Consider the following 27,914-nt stretch of genomic DNA (forward strand, 5'->3'; position numbering starts at 1 on the left):
CAAGAGAGAACCTCTGGCTTCTCGTTCTCCAGCCCAGTGGAGACAACAGGCTGTGTTTCCAGCTGATGGCTCTGCCATCCTTCCAATGGCAGTCACACAGAGCATTATTTATCCCATTCTATGAGAACATGGCAGATTTCCCCAGCCAACTGGAGGGATTGGTACCAGAATGACAAATGTTAATGGGAAGGAGTTTGAGGAAAAACTCATGTGGTTCCAGGATAAGGGCAGGGCTTTCCCATCTGATGGCATAAACAATGTGGTATGAAACAGCAACTAACTATGTCTGCAACATTTTAAGGTCACAGACTATTTGCACAGGACCTCAAAGATAATGAGCACCCAGATTCGATAAATGAGAGATAAAATTTCAAATTTGCTACATTTTTTGTAACAGCTGAAGTGCAATTTGAACACAGCCCTAAACTCAAGAATAAACAACATTTATCATTTTGAGATTTGGCTTTGTACAAACCCATTTCTTTCCTACTGCAGTGGCAAGACAGCATGACATTTAGTATTTTACAGTTCCATCACTCTGCAAACTGTTTTCTGTAGCAGTTTAGTCAAAAGGTCCCTACACACAGAATATAAATAACTATCTTAAAAAAGAAAATCCTACGCTTAAAATCGTGGGAACAGAGTTTCATGTACAGAGAGAAAGTTTCAGAGGTTAAACAGCAGGTGATCAATGGAAACACTGCCTGTTTCTTCTAGATGAGAATTAGCAGAGATTGGTTTTACCTTTTCCTCCCCCAGGCCTCCATTTCCCAGAGCCTGGAGGATCACCTACCCATATTTTTAATTAAAATTTACCCTGCCTGCAAAAACATGTCTTGTATCTCACTCATTCTACTTTCTGTAGAAGGATTATAGAATCTCCTTTCAGAACCTATCAACACAGATTCTTAATCAGGCAGAGGGATTGCAAATAGTTTCCCAGGGAGCTGTCTCTATAGCAGAGCACTTCCTTTGAGCCAGCCCACACCTATATTATAAAAGGTGTAATTCACTCATGGTATGCAAAAACATTTGAATATTTCTGTTGCATGACTGGCAAGCTCTAGGAGCAGCACTGCAGAGACAGAGCCAACTACACCCTTATGTACAATTCTGTACATTTGATTTCATGGGAGGATAAAAGACCATTTAAAAATATTTCAGCTATTCAGCTGGCATCATAAACAACCGTTTATGTAGAATGGGATTCTTCTGACAGCTATGAATGGTTTCTTATGCTGATGTGCCTGTACCTTTCCAGTCTGGGATCGTCTAGCTCTCTTAGGGCCTTGGTGGTTTCTCCCATTGATCACGTCTCCTCTCACTTCAAAGTCGTACTGGAAGATAATGCAAAGAATCAGAAATCAGAGACAGAAAAGGCCGGCATAGTGAGCCCCTTGGGCCAAGGCAGGAAACAGCTCTCAGATTTCAGAAACTAGAAACCTTACAACAAATGCACGCAGAAGACTGACTAAAAAACCTTGTCCTTTATCTGTTAGGATGTTGAAGCATTCAAGATCATTTTCTTCCGAGTTATCAGTGACTTGGTAACAAGTAATGCTATTTTTGACATAGAATGCCATTCCCCCTCCCCCTTTCCCTCATTCAGTCCTTCTAAATAGGTTATAACCATTGATTTTAACATTCCAGTTGTGAGACTTGTCCCACCAAGGTTTCAGTAATACCAATTAGATTGAACTTATGCTAAAAAAACGAGCAATTCCAATTCCTCTTGTTTGCTACCCAGGCTCCTAACACTGATGGAGAAGAAATTCTCGAATTGCCTATATATCATAAGTTAGAAATTGTAGAAAAATTGATAAGGGAAGCAAAGGAACACAAGGAGAAATCTATGGCCAGCAGAGTTAAGGACAATTAGAAGGAATTTTTAAAATATATTAGGAACAAAAAGAATGCTGACAATGGTAATGGACCATTACTAGATGGAAATAGTAGCATTATCATTGATAATGCAGAAAAAGCAGAAATGTTCAGTAAATATTTCTGTTCCATATTTGGGGGGAAAAAAACAGATGATATAGTCTCACCATATGGTGATAGGTTTCAGAGTAACAACCGTGTTAGTCTGTATCCGCAAAAAGAAAAGGAGTACTTGTGGCACCTTAGCGACTAACCAATTTATTTGAGCATAAGCTTTTGTGAGCTACAGCTCACTTCATCGGATGCATAAACACTCTTTCCATTCCACTAACATCCTCCAAAGATACCAAACAGAAACTACTAACGATAAATATTTTTAAATCAGCAGGTCCAGATTACTTGCATCCAAGAATTTTAAAAGAGCTGACTGGGGAGCCTGCTGGACCATTAATGTTGATTTTCAATAAGTCTTGGAACACTGGGTAAGTTCCAGAAAACTGGAAGACAGCTAATGTACCAATTTTTAAAAAGGGTAAACGAGATGACCTAGGTCATTATAGGTACATCAGCCTGACATCAATCCCAGGCAAGATAAAAGAGCAGCTACATGGGACTCAATTAATAAAGAATGAAAACAGAGTAATGTAATTAATGCAAATCACCTTGAGTTTACAGAAATTAGAACCAGTCAAACTAACCGGATATATTTATTTTTTTATAAGATTATAAATCTGGTTGATAAAGGTAATAGTGTTGATGTAATATACTTAGATTTCTGTAATGTGTTTGACTTGGTACCGCACAACACTATGATTAAAAAGTTAGAATGAAATAAAATTAACATGGCACATATTAAATGGACTAAAAACTGGCTAAATGTTAGGTCTCAAAATTTAACTATAAATGGGAATCATCATTGAGCAGGTGCATTTCCAGTGGAGTCCTGCAGGGATCTGTTCGTGGCCCTACGCTATTTAACATTTTTATCAAAGATCTGGAAGAAAAAACAAAATCATCACTGATGAAGTTTGCAGGTGACATAAAAATTGGGAGTGTGGTAAATAACGAAAAGGACAGATCACTGATTCAGAGTGATCTGGATCACTTGGTAAACTGCACAAGCAAATAATGTGTGTTTTCGTATGGCTAAATATAAATGTTTACATGTAGGAATAAAGAATGTAGGCTATACTTACAGGATGGGAGACTACCCTGGGAAACAGTGACTCTGAAAAACATGTGGGGGTTGTGGTGGATAATCAGTTGAACGTGAGCTCCCAGTGTGATACTGTGGCCAAAAGTACTAATGTTTATGCATCTCATGATCACAGGGGAATCTTGTATAGGAGTAGAGGGGTTATTTTACCTCTATATTTGGAGCCGGTACGATCACTGCTAGAACATTGTGTCAAATTCTGATGCCAACAGTTCAAGAAGGATGTTAATAAATTGGAGAGGGTTCAGAGAAAAGCCACGAGAATGATTAAAGGATTAGAAAACATGCCTTATAGCGATAGACTCAAAGAACTCAATCTATTTAGCTTAACAAAGAAAAGGTTAAGGGACGACTTGATTACAGTCTATAAGTATCTACATGGGAAACAAATATTTAATAATGGGCTCTTCACTCTAGCAGAGAAAGATATAACTTGATCCAATGGCTGGAAGCTGAAGTAAGGTGTACATTTATAACAGGTCAGTAATCAGCCACTGGAAAAATTTACCCTCATGGTAGATTATCCATCACTGGCCATTTTAAAATCAAGACTGGATAATTCTTCTAAAAGATGTGGTCTAGGAATCACTGTGGGAAAGTTATACAGCCTGTGTTACTCAGGAGGTCAGGCTAAATGATCACAGTGGTCCCTTCTGGGCTTTGAATCTATGAATCCTTCAGCTTAATCACATAAGTGTTTCTTTAAAAGAAACTAATCAAATTCTATTCAACACGCTGAACTGACTCAGAAGAGTGGCAATCAGTTTACAGAGGCAAATCTCATTCAGTAGAAATTAACTATCAGTACATAACCTCTAGAACTTAATTTATTTAATTTTCAACATCTATTTTATTTCAAAGCATTCACTTGCCATTTAGATTAACAGTAAATACAATGCTTTATTTGATAATGTTAGGTCTGCATCTGTCTCTCAGTTGTCTATTATTCACTACATTAAGAAAGCTCCTTCATAGATTTCTATGGAGAACTGGCAGGGAATTAATAAATAAATAAAAAAAAATAAAAGACAACTCATATTTTCACCCAACTTCAGACTTATGTAGTGGTTTCCATAATGAGGGAGACTGAATCTGTCCTGAAAACCCCTCTCACATTGCTTGAAACAGAAGATTAATTGAGACTGAAGGGCATTCAGTAGATGCCCCATATTGCTCGCTGGAGAGACCAGAGTTTCAGGAGCCTCCATAATGGATAAAGTAAGACCCAGCTGGAGAATGATGAAGTCTCCCAGAGAGTTTTTGGGATTAGTAGTTTTTTTCTACTCCCTTGGCTTTGGATGCTAGCCTAGGGTTTTTTGACCAGAGAAGTTGAGGGTGGAGCAGGCAAGACATCCATTTCTACTCATCAGAATTATGAAATTGTGCACTGGACCAAAGTTTGTGAAGTACCTCTTCTCCCAACACACAGTCAACCTATGGAAGTCATGGCAATGGGATTTTGTGAAGGCCAAAAGGTATAACTGGGTTTAAAACAGAATTAGGTAAATTCCTGGAGGATAGGTCCATCAATGGCTATTAGCCAAGATGGTCAGTGATGCAGTCCAATGCTCTGGGTGTCACTAAACCTCCAACTGCCAGAAGAAGGGATGGATCACTTGAAATTGCCCTGTTCTGTTCATTCCCTTGGAAGCATCTGGCACTGGCCACTGTCAGAAGACAGGATACTGGACTAGATGGACCTTTGGTCTGATCCAGTACAGCCGTTCTTATGTTCCTTATGCAAGGTTCTGCAAAAATCTGTGCCTGAGGCAAAAAATCTGAGCACTATACATAAAGAGAGGCAGATACCACCTAATCCATGCTTTAGTCTCAGGTAGCTAACTGCACTACAAAGTTAGAAGATGCTGCAGTGGGAAGTTTTCAATAGTTGGCTATAGATCAGTTAATTAAGTGCAAGAGCTTGGACATGGTTGTGTTCCAACATTATTCCTTCATACACACAGCAGGTAATTACCTCCACCTTGCATTTGCCAATATCAAGAGACGTATTTTATCTTTGGAACCGTTGCTAGACAAAAGGTCAAGAAAATATCACAGGGGAGGCTCTTTGTTCAGCAGCATGGAATACGTGCATTCTGCAGAACTGTGGGTTTCAGTGACGTTTCTTGGTACAGCCTAGAATCTCGACTCTGGTCCTATGCCAAATTCTCCTCTGTCCCAAACACCCTCAACTAATTTTCAGTTTCAAATATTTAATTCCTGTTTCTGTCTCAGACATGATTAATATGCTCATCGCCATAGTGTCTGGATGCTAGTGCAATGGACATATTTTGCATTTCACTCTTAAGACATCACACCCACCTCATCAAGTATCTTTCCTTCCTTAAAAGACTGAACAATCCCTAAACAAAAAGAGCAGAGAAGAACAGATCACATTAAATCAGGCAGGATGCTCTAATCAGCACCAACAGTCTAATTATAAAGAGAAAGTATTTCTTTGGGAGAGGTCACTTACAGTTATTTGAATGAAGCAATGGATACTTTAAAAAAAAAAAAAAGAAAAACTGAGCATTATCGTTAAATGTCTAAATATTCAGATGGTACTCTGAAAAATACCAGATGCTAAAATATGTTAAATATGAAATATAAAGTATGTAGTGTTAGGAAACTGGGGAGGATGGGACACGTAGCTGCTCCAAAGAGTATTATACTTACATTCATAGCTAACTACCCATTTTCTTCCTGCAATGCCCAGAAAGTACTTCAGTGTCCGCTCACAAACTAGCTCCATATCTGCAGATTAAGTAGAAATATACTGGTATCATTCTCAATTTTGCCATCTAAATAACGTAAAGCAACTTTGACAGTTGACTTGTATTTAAAGTGATAAACCACCAGAAAAACACATATTGCCCAATGACACTGTTGACGAAGGCATTTTCAGGGGGGTTCAAAGTACCAATGTCCTAATGCTGCCCCCTCCTGGGTCTGCTAAAAGGGAGGAATCTAGTATGGTAGTCAGTGGAGAGTCTCTGACTGTACACCCGCACCCTCCAGCCCAGGTTTCCTATTGACCTGAGCTCAGAGATGTTGGAAAGGCATAGAACACCAGTCAAAATACAAGACTCTGAATTCGTATGCAAGTGAAACATTCAAATCCTCCTGATTTTCCCCTTGTGACTGCCTCACCAGCTTTCATAAGGAGAGGACAAAAAGAGTATGTTGAGGATCTAATGGATTAAAAACGATAAAGACTTTTTTCCCTTCCTACATTGTTTTTTTTAAACTGATAAGAAGAGTCACTTCAAATTTTGAAGAATTTTGAAATGTTCTTATGAAGCAAACTGAGGACAGAGTAGGTTATTTTAATATTATAAATAACTAAATCCTGTAACACAGCAGATCAACTAACAGCAATAGCTCATCAAATACTTTACAGTTTAATTTTTAAAGTTTTTTAACATCTGCTGATAAAACAGATTTAGCAAGGAGCTTAAAACTAACCTATGCCAAGTCATTTTAAATTTTGAGTAATGAATGTGAAGAGAGAGGTTTGATGCCTTCTTGAAAACCAATCAATGAATCTTATGCTAATCAGTTAAGAGTTTGATTTGCATTTGTAAAATCTGAAGCTGTTCTGTGTACTAAAGTTTATATAAAGTTTATTCAAGTCTTTAAGAGAGATCAGTGAGCTCTACTAAAGAACAAAAAGCAATTTAAGTTCCATAATAATAATTAAGAAAAAGGTACAGGTCTTTTACTTTCTGAAGCTAATGTACTCTGAAAAGTGCACCTGATCTTGCAACACTGTTACTTTGTTCCAATGGAAGTATGGTCTCCATTCGTTTTTCAGCTACCATTAAAAAGCCAAATAAAATTCAGTTTTGGTCTGTTTTTGATTACATCAGACTATTTGGATTTTTGAGAAAGAATTTAAGTGGGCTTTTTAAAACAAAGACAAAGGATGCTGTAAGAAAAATGTCTGGCTCTCCCTTTGGTTGGTTGTGAATTATCTAAAGTCAACGTGCTACTGACACCTTCTTAAATCTACAGAGGTGACAGGACATCAATCACTCATCATAATGATATGTCAATTTCAAATTCTACTTGTTACCATGTCAATGATACCATATAAACAAGCAACCAAAATAGAAACCTCTCATCTGGACTCCATGAAATGGAATAAAAGACAGATGGGTCAAGTTTTAGTTTAGACTCGGGATCACACAAACTCTGATAAAGAATAAAAGAGCAGTGAACTGTAAATCCCACATCCTAATCAAACATCTTCAGACCATCATGCTGAATGACCGTCAATGTGCTCTTTATTTAGCCTGGAGTTAGTGTTTTATGTGGCATTAAATATCTGGTTTGTTCACAGAGCTTCCAACACACCTGTTTTCATTATGACATGGGTTGTTCCTTCAGTAATTTGATTAGATAAAGTGCTCTGGGTTTTCCTGGCAAACTTCTGCACCAATAACTGAAAACAAATAAATATTGAATTAGAAAAGAATTGATTTAATTGGAACATTAGACATCTCTGGCTTTGAATAGGAGCTTCCACGTTACAAGATTAGCTTTCTAATATGGCTGAGAAATTAAACATATGTCAATGGAAGTTGTAAGTACAACATACAGTGGAGAGGTACTTTGAAACAAATGGAGATATTCTATGCCAACAGGCACATAGACACAACCGTTACTTCAAAAATGACATTCATTTTGCCTTTAACAACAGAAATTATTTGATTGGCTTACATGAATTCAAGTAAAGCAATACTCTATTATACTGTAATTCAGATCAATCTGGAAACATGTGCTGCAGTTATCAGAGGCATTAAGCCAATATTCAACTTCTGATGGCAACAAAACATTAAAAGTCCAGATGATGTGAAAGCTCAGTGATATAACCATCCGTTTCAATCTACTTACAAAGAAGGATTTTAACTAGCATGTTCATTGTTGTAGAAATCTAGAGTTTTCCAGTTATCTATTAACAAAATAAAATCAATAGCTATATAGTAAAAGAAATTACTCAGCTCTGTTACTCCTCCAGCTGCACTTGTCTGCATCATACCTGGCTCTAGCCTACTGCTATGAGCCTCTAAAACTTGCAAGAAGTCTACTCAAATGTATAAAAAAAAATTATGTTCTTTGAGGTGAGAGTCTCCCTTGCTTTGGAACAACGAGCCTTCTTTTTGCCTGCTTATGTGGATGGCTTTCCAATCCATTTAGAAGCTCTGAACCATACCTAATTGCATCATTACATATAAACCCCCATATTTATCAGTACTAGCTAACAAGGCAGTATCTAATTTCAAATACTCTGGTATTATTAATGGGTAATTCATGTTAAATTAAGTTTTGTTGCATATAGATCTCTTTAGGGTGAGGTTAAAATTTTATTTAGGATCACAGGGGTCATGGTATATATATATTAACAGGGGATTGACAAAGGTAGTGAAACACACTTACAAGCTCACTCTGGTTCAGACCTGATGCCACAATTGACATTTGTCTCCTACAGGTCACAACTGAGCTTTTGGCATTTTCTTTTACAACTCCAGTGTGCAGAGCAGATGCAGAGGAAAATGCCCTTCTCTCCTGCTTACATCCCTGAGTGCTCTTCCCATTATTAGCATTCCACGATATGGCAGCACTATTTGTTGATTCTGCAGTTTGACAGTTTGTAAGTCTTTCAGAAAATTTCAAGGGAGAGCTGTTTGGAGTCCTGCTCTCATTCCCACACGGAACAGCTGCAGTGTTTAGCTTTGTTCCAAATTCCTGCTCAGCGGCATTTTCTGAAGGAAAGAGGAATCAGTAACTGAAACAGTCCCAGTCTTTAATTACAGTTTCTCATTGCAGTCATGCTGGAGGATGTTGCTCCATCTCTTAAATTTATAGGCTACAGTCATTTTCTCTGCTTAAACAACGGGGAGTCCTTGTGGCACCTTAAAGACGAACACATTTATTTGGGCATAAGCTTTCATGGGCTAAAACCCACTTCATCAGATGCATGGAGTGGAAAATACAGTAGAGAGGTATAAATACACAGCATGTGGGTTTTAGCCCACAAAAGCTTATGCCCAAATACATTTGTTAGGCTCTAAGGTGCCACAAGGACTCCTCGTTTTTTGCTGACACAGACTAACATGGCTACCACTCTGAAACCTTTCTCTGCTTAGTTATTCACTACTTCACCTTTACCTCATTCATTATTTAAAATCACCAAGAATCATAATTTTTCCTGATCTAGAGCTAAGGTGCTCAAACACCTGTGAAACATATCAGGCTACAATTAGCATTTCCTGAGAATACTATGAATTTGGGACTAAAACATTAAAATTCATTATTGTATCAGAGAACTATCCCCTCCCAAACAGTACCAGGAATTATCCAGGTTTCAAAAGATTAAAAGTCTCTTGATTCACAAGACGACACTATACAGTTAATTTAAATGTATGTTCTTCACGATCTCTCTCATTATGGAGATATAACCCAGACCAGTGACTGGGGTACAAGTAGAAGCCAAAAGGCAGATGTTGGGTTTGATCAGTCCTCTGAGTTACCTGATTCAAGTCTATACCGATTACATGGTTTCATTGCCTCTTGTTCCAGCAGCACTGCCGCACCAACCCGCTGAAATGTGCCCTCCTGAGAGCGAGTTTTGGCTTTCCAAAGGCTCGGGCACCAGTGGCCTTGCTCCAGAGCTTCTTTTTTAAAAAGATGGGATTTAGGATGGGAAAGCTGTAAAGCAGGCAACCTCAAACTAGAAAAGAATTATGAACAATTTATCATCTCCTTAGCTATCAGAGACATTGGATAGCAACAGTGGAATTACATGTTGGGGAATGATTAGGAACAGAACTAGTATGAAGGCACAAAAGCAGTACTGTTGAATTCAAATTGATTAAAATATTTTAAAAAACTGCATGTCGACATGTCGAACCGTCACGTAAATTTTCTCAAACTAACCCCAAAGGATAAATGCTAATAGCTTGCTGCTTAACAACATACCAGCTGTATTCACCACACTATCCAGCCTTGTGAAACAAACTTAATTTTGGTCTTTTCTCCATGCACCTAGGTTCCAGAAACTTTGCTAGAACCTGGGTCTCCCTTAAAAAGAACAGAAATCTTTGCTGATTTCACAGGACCAATATATCAGGGCTGTTGATTAATTGCAGTTAATTCACATGATTAATTTAAAAAAATAATTAAGATTAAAAAAATTAATCACGATTAATCGCACTGTTAAACAATAGAATACCAATTGAAATTTATTAAATATTTTTGGATGTTTTTCTACATTTTCAAATATATTGATTTCTATTACACAGAAGACAAAGTGTATAGTGCTCACTTTATATTATTTTTTATTACAAATATTTGCACTGTAAAAATGATAAACAAAAGAAATAGTATTTTTCAATTTTCATCATACAAGTACTGTAGTGCAATCTCTTTATCATGAAAGTGTAACTTACAAATGTAGATTTTTTTGTTATATGACTGCACTCAAAAACAAAACAATGTAAAACTTTAGAGCCTACAAGTCTACTCAGTCCTACTTGTTGCGCAGCCAATCGCTAAGACAAACAAGTTTGTTTACATTTATGGGAGATACTGCTGCCTGCTTCTTGATGCATTAATTAAATTTGTGACTGAACTCCCCACATTCTGCCATATATTTCATGTTATAGCAGTCTTGGATGACGACCCAGCACATGTTTGCTTTAAGAACACTTTCACAGCAGATTTGACAAAATGCAAAGAAGGTACCAATGTGAGACTTCTAAAAATAGCTACAGCCCTTGACCCAAGGTTTAAGAATCTGAAGTGCCATCCAAAATCTGAGAAGGACGAGGTGTGGAGCATGCTTTCAGAAGTCTTAAAAGAGCAACACTCAGATGCAGAAACTGCAGAACCCAAACCACTGAAAAAGAAAATCAACCTTCTGCTTGTGGCATCTGACTCAAATGATGTAAATGAACATGAGTCAGTCTGCTCTGCTTTGGATTGTTATTGAGCAGAACCTGTCATCAGCACGGATGCATATTCTCTGGAATGGTGGCTGAAGCATGAAGTGACATTAATCTTGAGCGCATCTGGCACGTAAATATCTTGCAACGCCGGCTACAACAGTGCCATGCGAACGCCTGTTCTCATTTTCAGGTGACATTGTAAACAAGAAGCGGGCAGCATTACCTCCTGCAAATTGTAACCAAACTTGTTTGTCTGAGCGACTGGCTGAAGTAGGACTGAGTGAACGTATAGGCTCCAAAGTTTTACGTTGTTGTATTTTTGAATGCCCTTTTTTGGTACATAATTCTACATTTCTAAGCTCAACTTTCATGATAAGGAGATTGCGCTACAGTATTTGTATTACGTGAACTGAAAAATATTATTTCTTTTGGTTTTTTACAGTGCAAATATTTGTAATAAAAATAAATACAAAGTGAGCACTGTACACTTCGTATTCTGTGATGTAATTGAATATATTTGAAAATGTAGAAAACATCCAAAAATATCTAAATGATATTCTATTATTGTTTAACATCACGATTAATCTTTTTAATTGCGTAATTAATCACAATTACTTTTTTTAATCCCTTGACAGCCCAATTGATCTTTTCTCCCCTATCTCCTCCAACCAATACCTCAAGTTCCTATTTCATCTCCCAGCTGTCTTTGACAGACATGTGCAATGTATGCTTACATTTAGGAAACACACAATCAACCACCAAACAGTAATTAAACAAGGGTGATTGAATAAATAAATATTTCAAACTATCTTCCTGCACTTAGTTACATAGAAGAGGTTTGTCTTCCCTATGCTTACATCTTATTACAGACAGAGTATCTGCCAGTAATTTTAGTTTTAACATTTTATTTCTGGGCACACATCATAGAAATTAGTGCTGGAAGAGACCTACTAAACACCTCCAAAGCCCAATGGCGACTTGCTCCCTACAATTTGTTTTCTAGTATTTTGTACAGTACAAATTTAAAGGATCTAGTTGATGGGGCTTTGTTATTCCAGTCTAGAAAATCTCACTGCTGGGGCAAGTTTCCATGATATTTAGCCTGAAGTTTTCCCCTTTACTCAATTTGGTTCTGTTACTTGTAATTACATTTCCTCAGATCAACCTGAATTCTTCTTGTTCTTCCCTGATGTTTACACCCTTCAATTATTTGTACGGTGTGCGCCTGTTTTCATTTAAAAATGAAAGCCAAACTCTTCCTTTTCTACTAACCAAAGGCACTGGCCATAAATAACTTCAGGGCGCAATACAATATGGATCGTTTGTAAACTAATCACACTTCTGTAGAATAGTCCATCTCTAGTTTAATCCTATCTCTACTGAAGTCAATTATTGACTTAAGTGGGGACAGGATTTTATCCCTATTACTTGAACTGATAGACTGGAGGGCCTTGAAAAGAAACTTCCAGGTCCCACTGATCTCTACACAGTCAACACAAGAACAGCCCCTACTTCTCTATCCCGAAAGACGGAAAAACAAGTCTGCTCTAAACTCCGGTTTCCTGTATGCATGCTGCAAAAGGGTTAATCCTGCATCACTGAAATAGTTTGCGTGTCTATCATTAAACAGAGATGACAGAACAAGCTACATGATATCTAAAATAAATAAAATAAATAAATAAATAATTATTTTGGCTAGAAATGGAATCGCCAATCAAGGAAATACTAACAAAATGCAGCCTTTCTGCTTCAAGGTGCTAATTGTTCGTAGAAGACCATAAATGACAAACAAAAAGCATTTACCCTTCTTCTTCTAGCTCTTTATTTTTTGTGTTGGAATGATCACTTGGCATTACATGGAACCCATCAGCTGAAAGTCCCTTTGAACTGCTGATTTTGTGATTTTCAAGATTTACTTCTGAAATTAATGCTGTTCCTTCAAAAGAAAAACAATATTTACAAAAACCCAAGAGAAATAAAAACACTAGTGTTTTCAACCTTGTTCTTAAGGGAAGAATTCAATTATTTCTTTAAAGCAGCAACCTTGAGACAAATCAGATTTGTTTTAAAACAGAAAGTATTCCAGATAAAAAAAATGGAAAACATCAAGTAAAGCAACAGGCATATGCAACCGTTATCACCAGAAGAATGACTGAAAAAGAACAATTTTCTAGGCTAAGGACACACAGCTACATACGAACAATACACGGTTTGAGCGAACTATAGTGCCAGTAGCACATTTTACTGTCAATAATGATGAAATGAGATTAGTTTTTACGTAATTTTCAGTATGCTGCAGAATTATAATGCAGCACTTATCATGAAAAAAATGGAACCATATTAATTTCTGACCCCTGCAAAAGAAAAAGTTACGTCTTACAGACTATAAAATCCCAATGTCCCCAAATCAAAATGTGTATAAAATATTTCCCCATTTGAAACATAGCAAACTTCATATATTCAATAATTTACAAAAACAAGGTGTCAACTGATGCGTTAGGTGAAACTAAGGATGAAATAATAGGGAAAAGTAGAAACATTAAGGCAAAATTCTGCTATTTTATACACTTTTTATTTATAAAGCCTCAAAAACATATTAACGTATCTCTGTTCACCAGTAAGTGTTTTAGAAAGGCAAATACTTAATGGCTGGGAGATGCTTGTAATTTTTAACAAACCATCAATAATTGTAATCAGTTTTAAGCTTTTATGAGAAAGCCTGAAATCCATATTCTAGCATGACAACGTAAACAAGGTTTGCATTAATTAAAATTGTTTTAAGTCACTTTCTAGCCTGAAGGAAACTAATCATTGGATTTCCCAACTTAATCCTCAAACACTGTATTTATAGTTATCTTATGAGTTTGGCTTATTGAATTTAGAAATGTCACACAAACACTCATTCCAAAGTGAGCTCCACCAGGAATAATGTGTCTCTCATACCGAATTAGGCCCACCAGTGTCAACACGCTTTTCAGTTACGAGACATAGGAGAAGTTTAATCACATGAATTATATTCCTAAAGTACAGGATATTTTTGAACTCAAAACGTAAGAGGACTGCTCACACAGCAGCTGAATAGTCTGTTCAAATGGAAAAAGGAAAGGGTTATGAACAGTAATTAAAAAGCCATTATGTTCCAGGCACATTTGTGACTGGAATTTCCATTTTCCATCGCTGTCATTATCGTTGCAAACGGGATGTGAACTAAGTACCTTTCAGTTCACACCAGAAGCGTCCATGGGAGGCAGTCCCAGCCCAGCACTCTGGCGTGCACGGCTGTTCATACCCGTGTAGTCTGAACTGCGGGCCCATGTAAACAAGCCCTTCGACTTCTTGACATTTGTCAACCGCTAAACCCAAGTTTCTGAAAGGGTGCCTTTAAGTGATTCAACCTGGTCATTTTTTAACTTGTACTGTATCTTTTTTCCTTTTTTAATTTTATGCAGGCTGTACTGCTCCCTGATATTTGTGTGACCTGCTCCCCTGCCTGTGCCCTGGAGCCTTTGCCGGGCCCCACTGCCCCTACCTCTTTTGGTCTCTCTTTGGCTTCATTTTGTACCTACAGTCCCCCCCGCCGCTTTCTGGAAGAGTCCAGGGTGTTTCATTCACAATGAGTGAAGCTGAATGCAGGTTAAGTTGGATAAATGGAACTTTATTAAGCCTGGTGGCCTGCTTTGGCCATGAGTTTGAGTTGCTTGCAGTCTAACTCGGGGACACACCCGCTCCACTGCTGTCCCCTCAATAACAGTCCCTCCAGGGATCATGTGTCCTCTGACTTCAGTTCCACTGATTGTGATACACAGGGAAGAGCTCTATGCCCACCTTGTGGGATGCAAGCACATTGCACAGTTACAAGTTCACAGAATGACTGCGAAAGAGCACACACACAGGCTCCTGGAACTGTACATTAGTACAGTGACCTCACCCTTGAGTATGAAACTAGGAAATTAAATTGTCAATTGACTGACTCTGCCCAGAGTTCTGTCTGATGCAAACTGTAAACAAACTGAACAAAAAATATTTTTTCTTTCAGTTTAGTATTTAAGGTGCAACGGTTACAAAAGAAAGAAAAACAAGTATCAGAAATTTGGTTCTCAGGCGACAGTGTCCCTTGTACTATGAGAGAAGGACTCCAAAACACAAACAGAAACCTAACAATGCTAAATTCCAACAAAAGCCCTCCCTCTATTAGTGTAGGTGGGAAGGAGGAATAAAACGACACAAACTATGCAGCAGTGCACGCGTAGGAAGTCAAGGCATTACAGTAACATCGTGGCTTCACCTAGGCCCACCTCTCCTTCACAATAAATCGACAGCGGGGATTCATCTTAGCTAAATGCCCAAAGCCTTTAAGGAGCAAGCCAGAGAGAAACCATCTATTTACGGACCTCAAGGCACAGATGATGCAGACGCAGGATACCGCATAGATATTCTAGAGTTAGCTCTCTAAATCCCCGTGTACAAGGAGCTCAGTGTTAGAACGGAGTCAGCAATTAGTTGGAGTCAAAGAAAATACACCAAATAGGAGCACTGTGCTGCTTACTGAAAGAAGACTGTGGGCTTTATTATCTAGGAGATGAACTAACGCAAGACAGCCACAAAACAACATGTTGATGGAAAAACACTTTAAACCACTAACCATGGCAACCGACTCTTCTAGTGTTTCATCCATGAACTCCTGAGCAACAACAAAAATTAACTTAGTAACACATGAGCAGCAGAGCCATTGGTGTAGCCATAGCATATTGCACTGACAAGAGACTTCAGTTCTTAGAAAGACTATAGGTACAAGACCAAAGACATGCACAGCACACTGTATGCGAGCCACACCAACCGAAAGAACGATCAGGAAACCATAGGCTGTTTGTGCCATTTGACTGGCCCCCTGTAGCAGTGATGAAAAACACTTCTGGACCCTACCTTAAAGAATCCTGCAGTGATATTCCCACAGCCAGTAAATTTTGACAGGATAATGAATTGAACACAAGGTTTTATTACACATATTAGTATTCAGATTATTCCAGCTGCCCTCAAAGAGGAGGGGTAACGGGCAGAAGTAAGTCTCTCAAACTGGAAATAAGGCACACATTTTTAAACAATGAGGGCAGTTATCCATTGCACAGCTTACCAAGCGATGTGGTAATACAACATCACTTGAAGTCTTCGAATCAGAATTGTAGGCCTTTCTAAAAGCGTGCTACTGCAATCACAAGCTACTGTGCCCAAAGTAGGAAATGCTGGTGGATGTTCTCTGGCCTGTGTTATGCAGGTCACACTAGATGATCACAATACTTCCTTCCGGCCTTAAAATCTATGAATTTCTTTGAAATGTCATATTCAAAAGCCTAACTAAAGCCCTTTCCTTAGTATACACACATGCAGGGGGCCTCACCCTATCCTCAGCGTATTATTCATACGGTAAGTTTCCCACGACAATTTAAATCAGGGGTGGGCCACATCTGGGACTAGCAATTGTAGGGCAGGCCATGAATGCTCACAGAATTGGGGCTGGGGGCTCTGGTTGGGGGTGGGGGCTCTGGGGTGAAGCCAGAAATGAGTTCACGGTGCAGGAGGGGGCTCTGGTCTGGGGTGGCGGAGTGCGGGGGGCGGGGGTTGAGGACTTTGGCAGCAGGGGGATGGGCTCTGGGGTGGGGCTGGAGATGAGGAGTTTGGGGTGCAGGAGGGTGCTGCGGGCTGGGATTGAGGGTGGGAGGGCGATCAGGCCTGGTGTTGGGGTGCAGGCTCTGGCTGGGGGTGCGGGCTCTGGGGTGGGGCTAGGGATGAGGGGTTTCGGATGCAGGAGGGTACTTCGGGCTGGGATCGAGGGGTTTGGAGGGTGGGAGGGGGATCAGGGCTGGGGCAGGGGGTTGGGGCATGGCTCAGGGATGTAGACTCCAGGCAGTGCTTACCTCAAGCGACTCATGGAAGCAGTGGCATGTCCCTTTTCCGGCTCCTATGCGGAGGCAGGGCCAGGCGGCTCTGCACGCTGCCACGTCCACAGGCACTGCCCCTACAGCTCCCATTGGAGCACCAGAGGGGGCCATTGGAGCGTGCAGAAGCCAGAGGGGGGCCATGCTGCTGCTTCCAGGAGCTGCGTGGAGCAGCCCCCTGACCCTACTCCCCGGCTAGAGCACCGGAACGGGGCAAGTCCCAGCCCCCACTCCCCAGCAGGAGCTCGAGGGCCAGCCTAAAACAGCGGGTGGGCCGGATTCAGCCTGCAGGCCATAGTTTGCCCACACCTGATTTAAATACTTCTCAGAGTCAGTGCTCTTCTTTGCAGTCCCCAAGGAGGGACTCTGTTCACATCCTGTCCAGAGAATTTACACTCCACTATAAAACATCTACTTCCTCCCTCTCTACCTGTCAGCAGTCTGGACCTGTCCTGCATCACCACCTACAGCCAAGCGATACTGAAATCGACTCCATTCTGTTTTGCCAAAGCACAGTCCTACAGTGAGAGAAGGTGGAGACCTCTTGGAGGATTTAGCAGCTCTCACAGCCCCCATCCATCCAAGGGACCAAAGACAGTCAGACTGGAACGAATGCCCACAAAACAAGCAGCATGGATCAGTATTGCTAAGCCATGAGGCCTACCTAATTTCTTTTTGAAAATATCTTAAGCAAGAATCATTTTATGAGAGTCAGGAACAGACAAGTGCGTGTTTTGTAGCCTATGAATTTTACCACGTAAATCATATAAGCACAAAAACGCCACTATTATATTCTGTGCATTTCACTGAATAATTGAGTTTAAGCAAAACTATATTAAGATTAAGCCAGCTCAACCCAACACCTCAGCTCCTGGGGGGAAAAATAATCATGAGATTCTCAGCAAGTTGTTTGGAACAAAGGTTAAAAATAATTTTCTTTGATGTTCTGTTACCTCTAGCTGGTCTCGTTTGTCCCACTGCGAGTGTTCCTTCCACTCTGGAAAGAGGCAGTTCACTGTGTGGGGCTGGGAATTCAAAGTCCTGGCTTCCATGCTCTTCCAGCACGGCCTCAAGTACAGCCATTTCCTGTTGAAGTTCTTTTAAGTTGTTTTGCATGGCATCCTTCTGCTGCAATAGAAGAAACTACATTGTGCTACCAGGAGTCAGCTCAATTGCTAAACAGTAAAAAATAACTTCTATTCAAATAGTTGTGAATGGAACCACAGCAGAACAATTCTGATTCAACATACTGAATGTAATTCATTTACATACTGGGTGCTTGGGAAATTACTGAGTTTTTATTGTAAAAACAAACCATGTCATGGCAGAAGAAAAAAAAAATACATTCACTTTGCAATTGCAAAACATTTTGAAACAGACTCCAAGTTATCACAGCCTCGCAGTTAGCAGCAAATACAGGCGTTGGCTTCTACAGAATGATTTACATAATTCCAATAATCGATTACTACTTTTTCCTTCCAGTCATCTTAACCTGTTGAATGCCCTAAGACAACACGTCTAACAAAATGGCCCTTGCATGCCCACTGAATTGGTCCTAAATTGCACATGCTATTTATTCAGCAGTGGCAAAGGTCCCTGTTACATGAATTCCAGGCATACTGAGCCTAGTACATGAAGGGTTAATAGGCCACTTTATTTAGAAAGGTTTCAGAGTAGCAGCCATGTTAGTCTGTATTCGCAAAAAGAAAAGGAGTCCTTGTGGCACCTTAGAGACTAACCAATTTATTTAAGCTTTCGTGAGGTGCCACTAGTACTCCTTTTATTTAGAAAGTGGTAGTACAGAGCCTCTAATTAAAATTTATGTTTGCTCTCCACTATAACTCAGAATCCCAACAGCTGTTTTCAAATAGGAAAATATTGCATCCCTTCCCTTCTTAATGCTGTCTCTGATCCTTGAAAACTGCTGTGCCTTCTACTAAAAATATGCCATTTACCTTCTTACGCCTCACAGAATACATGGCTTCAAAGGATGCTTTTATAAACAGTTTCCCAAGCTGGACAGAGGTGGTTTCTATAACAACAGTGGCTATTACGTTGCCAGTTCCACCACTGCCACCATGTGGAACTTTCTGGTTATTGCATCACTGACCAAGATAGAAATGAGAATAACTCTTTCATCAAGTCCAGCCCAAAGCTCTTAGGACTTGTGTACACTGGGCTTTTCAGGGCATGTCTACACTACAAAATTAAGTCGACATAACTTACTTCGGCATACAGCCGCCACAGTAATTACATTGCTTGTGCGTGTCTACTCTTGGCTCCTTGTGTCAGCGGTGCACATCCTCACCGGCAGAACTTGTATTGATTGTACTGTCAGTGTGGGGCACTGTGGGACGGCTTCTGAAAGCCAGTAACAGTTGTTGAAAGAAAAACAGTGTCTACACCAACACTGCACTGACCTAATTACGTCGACTCTATGCCTCCATAGAGATGGAGTTATTAAGTCGGCGTAGCCAGGTAGTTACATCGCAGAAGCAAAATTTTAGTGCAGACACTTACATAGTTAGGTCGATGAAAACTGCCTTGTGTTGATCTAACTCTATCGTGTAGACAAGGCCTCAGTCACCAATGAAGCTGCACCACTGTAAACCCACAGCATAGCTGTGCTACACCGGTACAAACTATGACTTGCAATAGTGCAGCACACACTGGTTTGAACATGGAAGGGCCACCCACACAACAGAAAGATTAAGTTTATTCTTCCTTGGATTCTCTGCTGAGACAGCCAACAGGGTGTGACAGGAGGCCAAGGGGAAGTTCTGTGTGGAGACCTGTCCACTGGAAACTGGACTGAGGTCAACCAGCCAGTATAAATGACCCAGACCACTCTTTCAACGTGGTCTGGTCTGGAATCAGTGACCAAGAAGGCAAAGACTTTGTGCTTCTAATTAATCACCATAACAATCCAGTACCTCTTTCCCCACAGACAACTGGAATCAGATAATAATAGTTAACCAGGGTTATAATTTTAAAAGCCTTTTTACCATAAATCCAACATCAGTTCCTACCAATGCAAACCTTTGGTGTCTGAAGCACAGGTTTCCAGCACTAATCAAATGCAGAAGGGAAGTTACAGACACCACCCACAATTAAGCATCAAAATCTTAATGCTATATGGTGAACAATCTGTAGTAGAATGTGTTGCTAATGCATAAGGCAAAATCTGACAAATATCAGCATTAAAGCAGCTCTGCAATTCTGGATAGCTTAGTAGCTGAAACTAACCGCACCTTTTCTGTAGATCTGTGGCTTCCGGTGATGGTAGCTCCATAATTTTCACATGACTGTCTAGTTCCTAGATTTTATACTATCCAACCATATCTGGAAAGTGCGTTAAACAGTTAGAGAGCTCAGTGCATGAACTTGCATACCTGTGTGGTAAGGATCTCACCCTGGGAGGACAGCCCAGAAGAATCTCCTTGGTGACTGGCTTCACTGTCATATCCGGATGCTTCACCTTGAAAAACAAAAGCTATGATTCATATATAAAAAAGTACTACTAATAACAACAACGACATCTCTCACTCACCACGGGGCCCATCACTGTACGTTCACAATACAGAGATTAAGGGTGACGTTTTCAAAAGCACCTAAATGACTAAAGGAGCAAAAGTCCCATATTCAGAAGTGACTTAAGCACATAGGCTCCTAAGGGAGTGATCTTCTAAAGCAGTGCTTCCGAAACTTTGGACGCTGCTTGTTCAGGGAAAGCCCCGGTGGGCCAGGCCAGTTTGTTTACCTGCCGCATCCGCAGGTTCGGCCGATTGCGGCTCCCTCGGCCCGCGCTGCTTTCGGCAGCCCCCATTGGCCTGCAGCGGCAAACCGCGGCCAGTGGGAGCCGCAATTGGCCAAACCTGTGGACATGGCAGGTAAACAAACCAGCCCGGCCCGCCAGGGGCTTTCCCTGAACAAGCGGCGTCCCAAGTTTGGGAAACACTGCTCTAAAGCATCAAAGTAACAAGAGCACAAGTCCCTTCCAATGGGACTGGTGCTCTTAAGTCACCTGGGCACTTCTGAAAAATATTATTATTTATTTCTATTACTGTAGTACGTAGGAGTCCTAATTATGCCCATCCTAAGTATCACTTAATATCAATGGAACTTAAGAGCTTTTGAAAATTTTACCTTAGGTCTGTGTCCTAAGAATAGCTTATGTAAGCATCTTTAGGAAAAAAAAAAAGTAATTATCCTGTGAATTTAAAACTTCTCAGAGTAGTAAGTAATGTAGAGCTGAACAGCAAAAGATATCGACTACCACTTTCATGGATATTTTTTCTGGAAAAACCACCTTAGAACGAACAGTGAAGTTTTGTCAGCAGATCTAGGAATCAAATTCTCATATGAAATTCAGCCCTTTAGTCAACAGGGGTTGGGGCCAAATTAATTCCAGGCTCTATTTTAGTCATTTCCTCTCTGCTCTAAGAATTACTATGAGAATTTAACTTAAAGGAAACAAAAATGAACACAAATGCAGAAAAGTAAATTTATTTATACTTCTGATTTGATTGCACATTACTTAGATTGTAAGCTTTTGAGGCAGGGACTGTCTTTTTGTTCTGTGTTTGTACAGCGCCTGACACAATGGGACTCCTAAGTATCCAGTAATACAAATAATAAATTGGAGCAAGGATATCTTACTTTGTACCTAAATTTGGTTGCACATTCTGGTCTCGTTGGTGTCCATCTTCCAAATCAGTTTTTCTTCCTGTCAGCTCTTCATTACCATTTGGACTAGCTTCTCTGCTTCCACTGAAACTGCTCATTTCTTTGGAACAAGAAGCTAGTGTTATGGGCTTCTTCAGCTCTTGTAGTCTATTGGTTGAATCTTCTGACATGTTGGACTGGGAAGAAAATAAGTTAACTGAGCATTCTGACTCTTGGCTTGGAGAAACACATGTATCTCTCAAGATGACTCCAGGCGATTTCTGTACAGCTTTATTATTGCCACTGCTACTGTTCAGCAATGCTAGAATCTCTTCCGGTGATGAAGACTCTACTGTAGACATGATCTGTTCTGTAGGCTGCAATGGTGTGCTTACTAATTTGCCAAATATTAATGCCTGAAAGCAAGGTAGTTCTTCATCTTCACTAGAATCCTCCTCGGAGGACTGCAATTTCCAGGCTGGTCTTCTGGGTTCCCGAACAAAGTTTTGAGACCTAGACTTAGAACTACTGCTGCCACTGTCCAGTTCTCTTAACGAGGCTCTCTCACCTGTTTTAACAAATACCGCAGAAATTTCTTTCCTATCAATTTCACAAATGCTTATGTTCTCTTTAATGTCATCAGCAGAGCACAATAAGCCATCAGGGGTCTCAGACAGCAATGGAAAACCACTAGTACCTTCAGTGGGCTGTTCCAGAGCCTCCTCTGAAATTAAGCACTCAGGCACACCTATGCTGGCAATTTGGGATACTTGTTCTTTATCACTCTTTACTTGTTTGCATTCCCCTTCATAACCGTTCTTTTCAATTACTTTGCAGCTAAATTCAGCAGGGCTTTGTTGACAAACTACAGGATATACCAGCACTGGCTTGGGCTGAAAATTTAATACTGGCCCTTTGTTTTCAGCTTCTTCAGCTTTTACTCCTTGATTGCTTCCTGTTTCATTAATTGTGCTTAAATCAGTTCTTTGGGAAATTCGCTCTTCTATATTTCTCTGGTCACCTAGGCTTCCGTTACTTTTGTTCTGACTTAATTGACTTTCTATCACCATTTCAGGTGAAATTCTCTTTTCCTTTGGTTGCCTTCGTTTTTGCAGTCTGCTCCTGCTCCTACTCTTAATCTTGGCAGTGGCTGCTCTTGGTGGTGAGAATAACTGCACTTGATCTGGAACTTGTGAAATATTCTTGCCATCGTCACTAACATGTCCACATTCGGTGTCCCTGGAAAAGTGAATTCCTGGACTACGCCCAGAAATACCTTTAGCAGATTCACATGTTTTAGGCTCATCTCTCTCACAAACCTCATCCAGGCCCAAGGTTTTTTTAGCATATGGAGGTTCATTTTTTAAGTCACTATTGTTATGCCTATATTCTACACTGCTAGCACCTGATTTCCTTAGAGTTTCAGAAGCAGTGCTTTCAGTCACAGATTCCTTCACTGGACTAGGATGAAGGGTAAATGACAGTCTTTTTGAATGTCTGAACATATTTCGGAAGTACTGTGTTTCTAGCTCACTGTCTTCAGTTTCTGTGTTCAACTCTGAAATGATTTTAGCTTCATGTGACTTTGAGTTTCTGAAACTTTCCAAGTCATTTTCTGTGCAATGTCTATTAGTCTTGGATGAACACGCACACAACTCTCTGTTCTTGGGCTCGAATGCAGCACACTGATTATTCTCAGACAAATTCTGCACTAGGCAGGCAGCTTGATCCACATTTGTGGAATGAGGCTGCAGAAGTGAATGGCTTCCTTGATTTTCGTTATCTTGAGAATCTGTATCAGGCACAACAGAACAAGCATTTAAATCCTTCACTGATATTTCGTCATACAAAAGGCCTTTTCCAGTTTGCATCCCATCAGAACAATTTTCAGGATTAGGGGGTGTTTTATCTACTTCCAAGGCATTACCCTTCAGATCAGTGTCTGACAGAGGTATGCTATGGTTCAGTACATCCTGCTGCTCATCAGGGTCTTTGCATTCAGGGACATGGACCAACACATTCATCTGCAATCCAGAGGAGGAATCTTTGCTTTCACTGGCATGCTTTCTTGCTCTCTCGTTTGGCTCACTTCTTCTCCTGGTTTCTTTTGTCATTTTTTCAGTCAGTAACTGAAGCCTCCTGCTGCGTCTGACTCGTTTATTTTCTGAATCAACTTTTTTTGGCTCTTCACTACTTGGGTAACTATCAATCTGCAGCTCAGTCTGATCAGGGCAACTTGAGTTTCTATCCACTACCAGCTGCAGAGCACACACGGGCCTAGCTGAATGTCTGCTTCTTTTCGTTAATGAGCTTCTCATTTTTTTAGTATTCTTTCGGTCACGGGTATCCTGAGCCAGCTTTCCATCAGTGCTGTTGCAAGTTACTTTCTCAGTATCATTTTTCAATATGGATTCCCCCTCTCGGAGGGAAAGTTCTGCTGATATATCGTCCCCATTTTTCACATCCATGGGACTCTCATTAACAACAGTGGAACCTTCACCACCTTTTTTCCTTCTAACATTTCTACCAACAATGCACTGATTAACACCCTCAGAGTGCTTCTTTAGATCCTTTTCATCTCTCTTCTTGATGAAGTCCGCAGGTTGGAGATCAGAGGCAGTCTTTCTTTTCCGTTTTAATTTACTTGTTCTGGAATTACTTGAGGGTTTCATATCAGTAGTAACATCTTCCACTTTTGGAGTCAGTGGCATCTCTCTCGTGTGGACAAGAGGGTTTGACTTTCTCTCTCTTTTATACGTTTTCCCAAATATTTTATCTTCTATGTTATGCACAGTTGATTTTGACAAATTCCTATCATTTTCACATCCCACCACAACTTCTGTGCAGTTTACCATCAGGTCAGTCTTCTCTGAAATACAGGACTCTCTGTCTGATAAATATGAATCTCCATCTTGTGTGTCAGATGCCCCAGCAGGAGCATCCTGGGAGGAACCAGAAGAGAGCATCTCATTGCTTTTAGAAAACCACTCGTTGACTTTTTGAATGCTTCTCTTCAGTCTTTTCCCAGAAACTTGACTCAAAGGATTGCCGTGAAGAGTCTTGGGCTGCAATAGACTCTCCAAAGCAGGTTCCCTTTCATGCAGGGAGTTACTCTCAGGTTGACATGTTTCTACAGCTTCTGTATGCTGGACACCATTACCTGACTTCTTGCTTTTATCTAATTGGTTTTCTGAGCTGTGCGCTAAGCCAGACTCTTTGTTTTCACTACTAAATGGAGTTTCCCCAGCATCCATTTCTTCTGCACTGTGGAATAAACTTGTGTCCTCATTCAGTAAAGAGCTGGCATTGCCTGTTCTGTCACGCTGTTCTGCCTGTGAGTTTGAAGCAGAAATGCCCTGGCTCTCTTTTAAATGACCCTCAGCCACATTCACTTGAGCAGCCTCGAAGTCTTCGATGCCATTCCAAGTGCCTTTGCTGTCTTCCTCTGAGACACCACATTCACCTGAAAATACATAAGACTTGCAAGCTGTTAAGCACCTCAGGGTTTGTGTACACAGGAATAATGAAGTGCTTAACAGCTAATATTTTGTTTGCAAATACACGGAATTTTAATTTTATTAATAAAAACTAGTTATAGCTTAAAAAACCTACCTACATGAACACTCAGGTACAACTACCAGACTCACTAGATAACTAAACAAAAGATATTCCAGACCTAGCTCATCTCTCATTTTTCCAGGATACTTAATTTCAGAGTTTTTGTTACTCCCTCTACACTATTCTATTCCCTGATCTTCAAAGGCTAATTAACACCAAGTCATTCATTTTTCTGCATTTTTAGGTGGGCATGTTATCAAGTTTTAATGTCTATTCTATACAATGTTATTCCATTTAAACTACAATAAGTCTTTCAATTGCCAGTCTTTCAACACATTTTTAGAAATATAATTACGAAAACCAGTATGAGTAAGTTACAAAAGCAGACTTTGTTTGAATATCTGGAACTAACAGAAAGTTCACCAGCAAAAGAAAGGCAGAACTCCTTATGAGTAGTTTGATTATACAGTCATGAAAGAGCCTCATTAACCCCTTCAGCTCCTGAAATTTCTCTGAATTGAATTAAGTTCAGTGTCTCTGTCCTTATCTTCAAGGTGCTCTATGGCTTGAGCACAGGACACCTAAAAGATGACTAAAGCTCTAGGATGAGAATTCTGGTAGACTACTCTGCTGCAAAATGGAACTTTTCCCATAAGGATAACGCTCGTCTGTGCAGGAGGCAGAGACGTGAAATGAGATTGTGGAATGAGCTCCCACAGGAACTACAGACCATCACAAACCTCACCACTTTCCACTCCAAGTGCAAGATGTACTTTTTCAACTTGTGTTCTTTAATTTAAAAACAAAAACAAAATCCTACCAATATAGTTCACTGCACACACTATTCTCCATATGGGGATTGGATGGGAGAAACACTGAACCACGTGGCATGTGTTCACCATGATGCTTAATGCACTAACGGAAGGCACTCAGATACTAACATGATGAGGGTGATATAGGAACCCATGCAGAGATGAATTTGTTTTGCCCTTTAAACGAGTTCATTTTTCTGTTTCCATGCACACAGACAGTTAAATATCTGAGTCTGATACAGACAACCAAATGTCTAACATTTTTGTGTGTCTAATCTGTAAACAGTTAGCCTCAAAACTACACACACTCTAGCCAAAGTCAACAAGAAAAATGAATTCAGTACAGTACTGAGTGTGCATATTACCTAAACATGAAAATGAAAGTTTTAATTTATAGGAAGCCAAAATTAATACTCTAATTTCAAACTTCCTTCCTGTCCATAAGCACTATCTGTCACAAAAATATCACACATACCTAAGATATCCGATGAGAGTATTTCTCCTGCATCTGACGTGCTAGGCCACATGTTGTATGGACTTTCACTTTCCTTCTCAGCATACTTTATTTCTTCCTCCCGTTCTCCTTTTTGAGGTGGAGTCTGAAATAATTTTGTGTGTCCCATTCTGTTGGGAAGGATTATGAAAAAGAAAATCCATGTAGTCACAAGTGCAATAGTGCTTGGACATAATCAGAAAATACTATTTTATACCCCATAGCAAACAAAGATTATTTACCAGGTAATTATTATTTCTGCTCCTCTGAAGACATCATCTTTCAGGATTCATTCTCATCCAACCCAGATCCCCTCGGAGTGTGGGTAACCCTTTCTGAAGTCTTTTTCCCCCTTGTACCTGATTTTACACTATCTCATATGGGGGGGGGGGGGAGCGAGAAAACGAACTGTTGTGGTTATGATGGTGCTGTACCAAATCCTTTGGAAAATACAGTACCTGATGTTTGCACCAAGGAAAAGAATGACCCGAACCTTCATAAATGAATCATCAGAATAGAAACCTAGAACATGAGGATTGTGTAGGAAGGGAAGCTTGCCATTGTGACCAAAGAATTGGAAAGATGCAAGATAGAAATATGTGAAATCTCAGAGCTGTGATGGAATGGCAGGGGCCATTTCATGACGATGGATGGGTATGCCATGTACTATGCAGGCTCTGTGAAAGTGAGAGAAAAAGTGATTACATTTATCTTATCCAAGGAAACCTCCAAGTACGTACTTGGACATAATCTAGTCAGCAACAGAATCATCACAATTTGCCTTTGAGATAAGCCAGTTAATGTTGATCATATAGGTTTATGTCCCTACAACAGCAGCTGATGACAATGCAATTGATGAGTTCTATGAACGGTTTGAAAAGACACTCATTGAAACACCAAGTAAAGATATCACCCTTGTAACTGGAGACCTGAATGAGAAAGTTGGAGCTGTAAGCTCTCAAAGTAGTAAGGGGAAACAATGATCTGGGTTTACAAAATGAGAGAGGAAAGTGTTTAGTTGAATTCTGCTGTTTAATCATCTAGTCATTACAATCATAATCTTCACCCAACATCCTAGACGTTTATAGACATGGAGGTCATCTGACAGTGTGACAAAGATCCAAATCACCGATGTAACGATACATGGACATTGGAGAACAAGCATTCAATGGACAAAGATTTTCCTGAGTGCAGATTGTGAGTCAGGCTATCAACTGTTTGCCTCAAACATAAAATTAAAACTTAGGATAACATGTTTGGCAGGTCCACTGCATCTGGACCTGTCCAAAATCAACAAAAACTACATGACTTCTGTAAAGAATGCACCTGAGTCGTTGTCACAGGTGAAAGAGGAGAACAACCTGAATAAACTCTGGAATAAAATGAAAACTATCATGCTCAAAGCCC

General features: G+C 40.0%; 1 protein-coding gene across 8 annotated transcripts in view; it reads right to left on the reverse strand.

Moving 5' to 3' along the window:
- Nucleotides 1-27,914, reverse strand: part of BRCA1 (BRCA1 DNA repair associated) — a 102,551-nt gene that overhangs the window by 59,774 nt on the left and 14,863 nt on the right. For 4 of the 8 annotated variants that reach the window (XR_012156403.1, XR_012156404.1, XM_073326066.1 and 1 more), the window contains 11 exons: nt 26,490-26,638; nt 21,646-25,107; nt 20,372-20,457; nt 17,933-18,107; nt 12,850-12,982; nt 9,631-9,830; nt 8,537-8,862; nt 7,454-7,541; nt 5,774-5,851; nt 5,420-5,460; nt 1,254-1,337 (listed from right to left, as the gene is read on the reverse strand). Coding sequence is in view for 6 of the 8 variants with exons in the window: in XM_073326066.1 (XP_073182167.1) it covers nt 1,254-1,337; nt 5,420-5,460; nt 5,774-5,851; nt 7,454-7,541; nt 8,537-8,862; nt 9,631-9,830; nt 12,850-12,982; nt 17,933-18,107; nt 20,372-20,457; nt 21,646-25,107; nt 26,490-26,638 (4,822 nt within the window). In the remaining 2 variants the exon portion in view is untranslated. Of the gene's footprint in view, nt 1-1,253; nt 1,338-5,419; nt 5,461-5,773; nt 5,852-7,453; nt 7,542-8,536; nt 8,863-9,630; nt 9,831-12,849; nt 12,983-17,932; nt 18,108-20,371; nt 20,458-21,645; nt 25,108-26,489; nt 26,639-26,749; nt 26,889-27,914 lie in introns of those variants that run through there. The other 4 variants (XM_073326070.1, XM_073326071.1, XM_073326068.1 and 1 more) reach the window with 4 other exon arrangements.

The sequence above is a fragment of the Lepidochelys kempii genome, chromosome 27 (assembly GCF_965140265.1).
Source record: "Lepidochelys kempii isolate rLepKem1 chromosome 27, rLepKem1.hap2, whole genome shotgun sequence".
Classification (NCBI taxonomy): Eukaryota; Metazoa; Chordata; order Testudines; family Cheloniidae; genus Lepidochelys; species Lepidochelys kempii.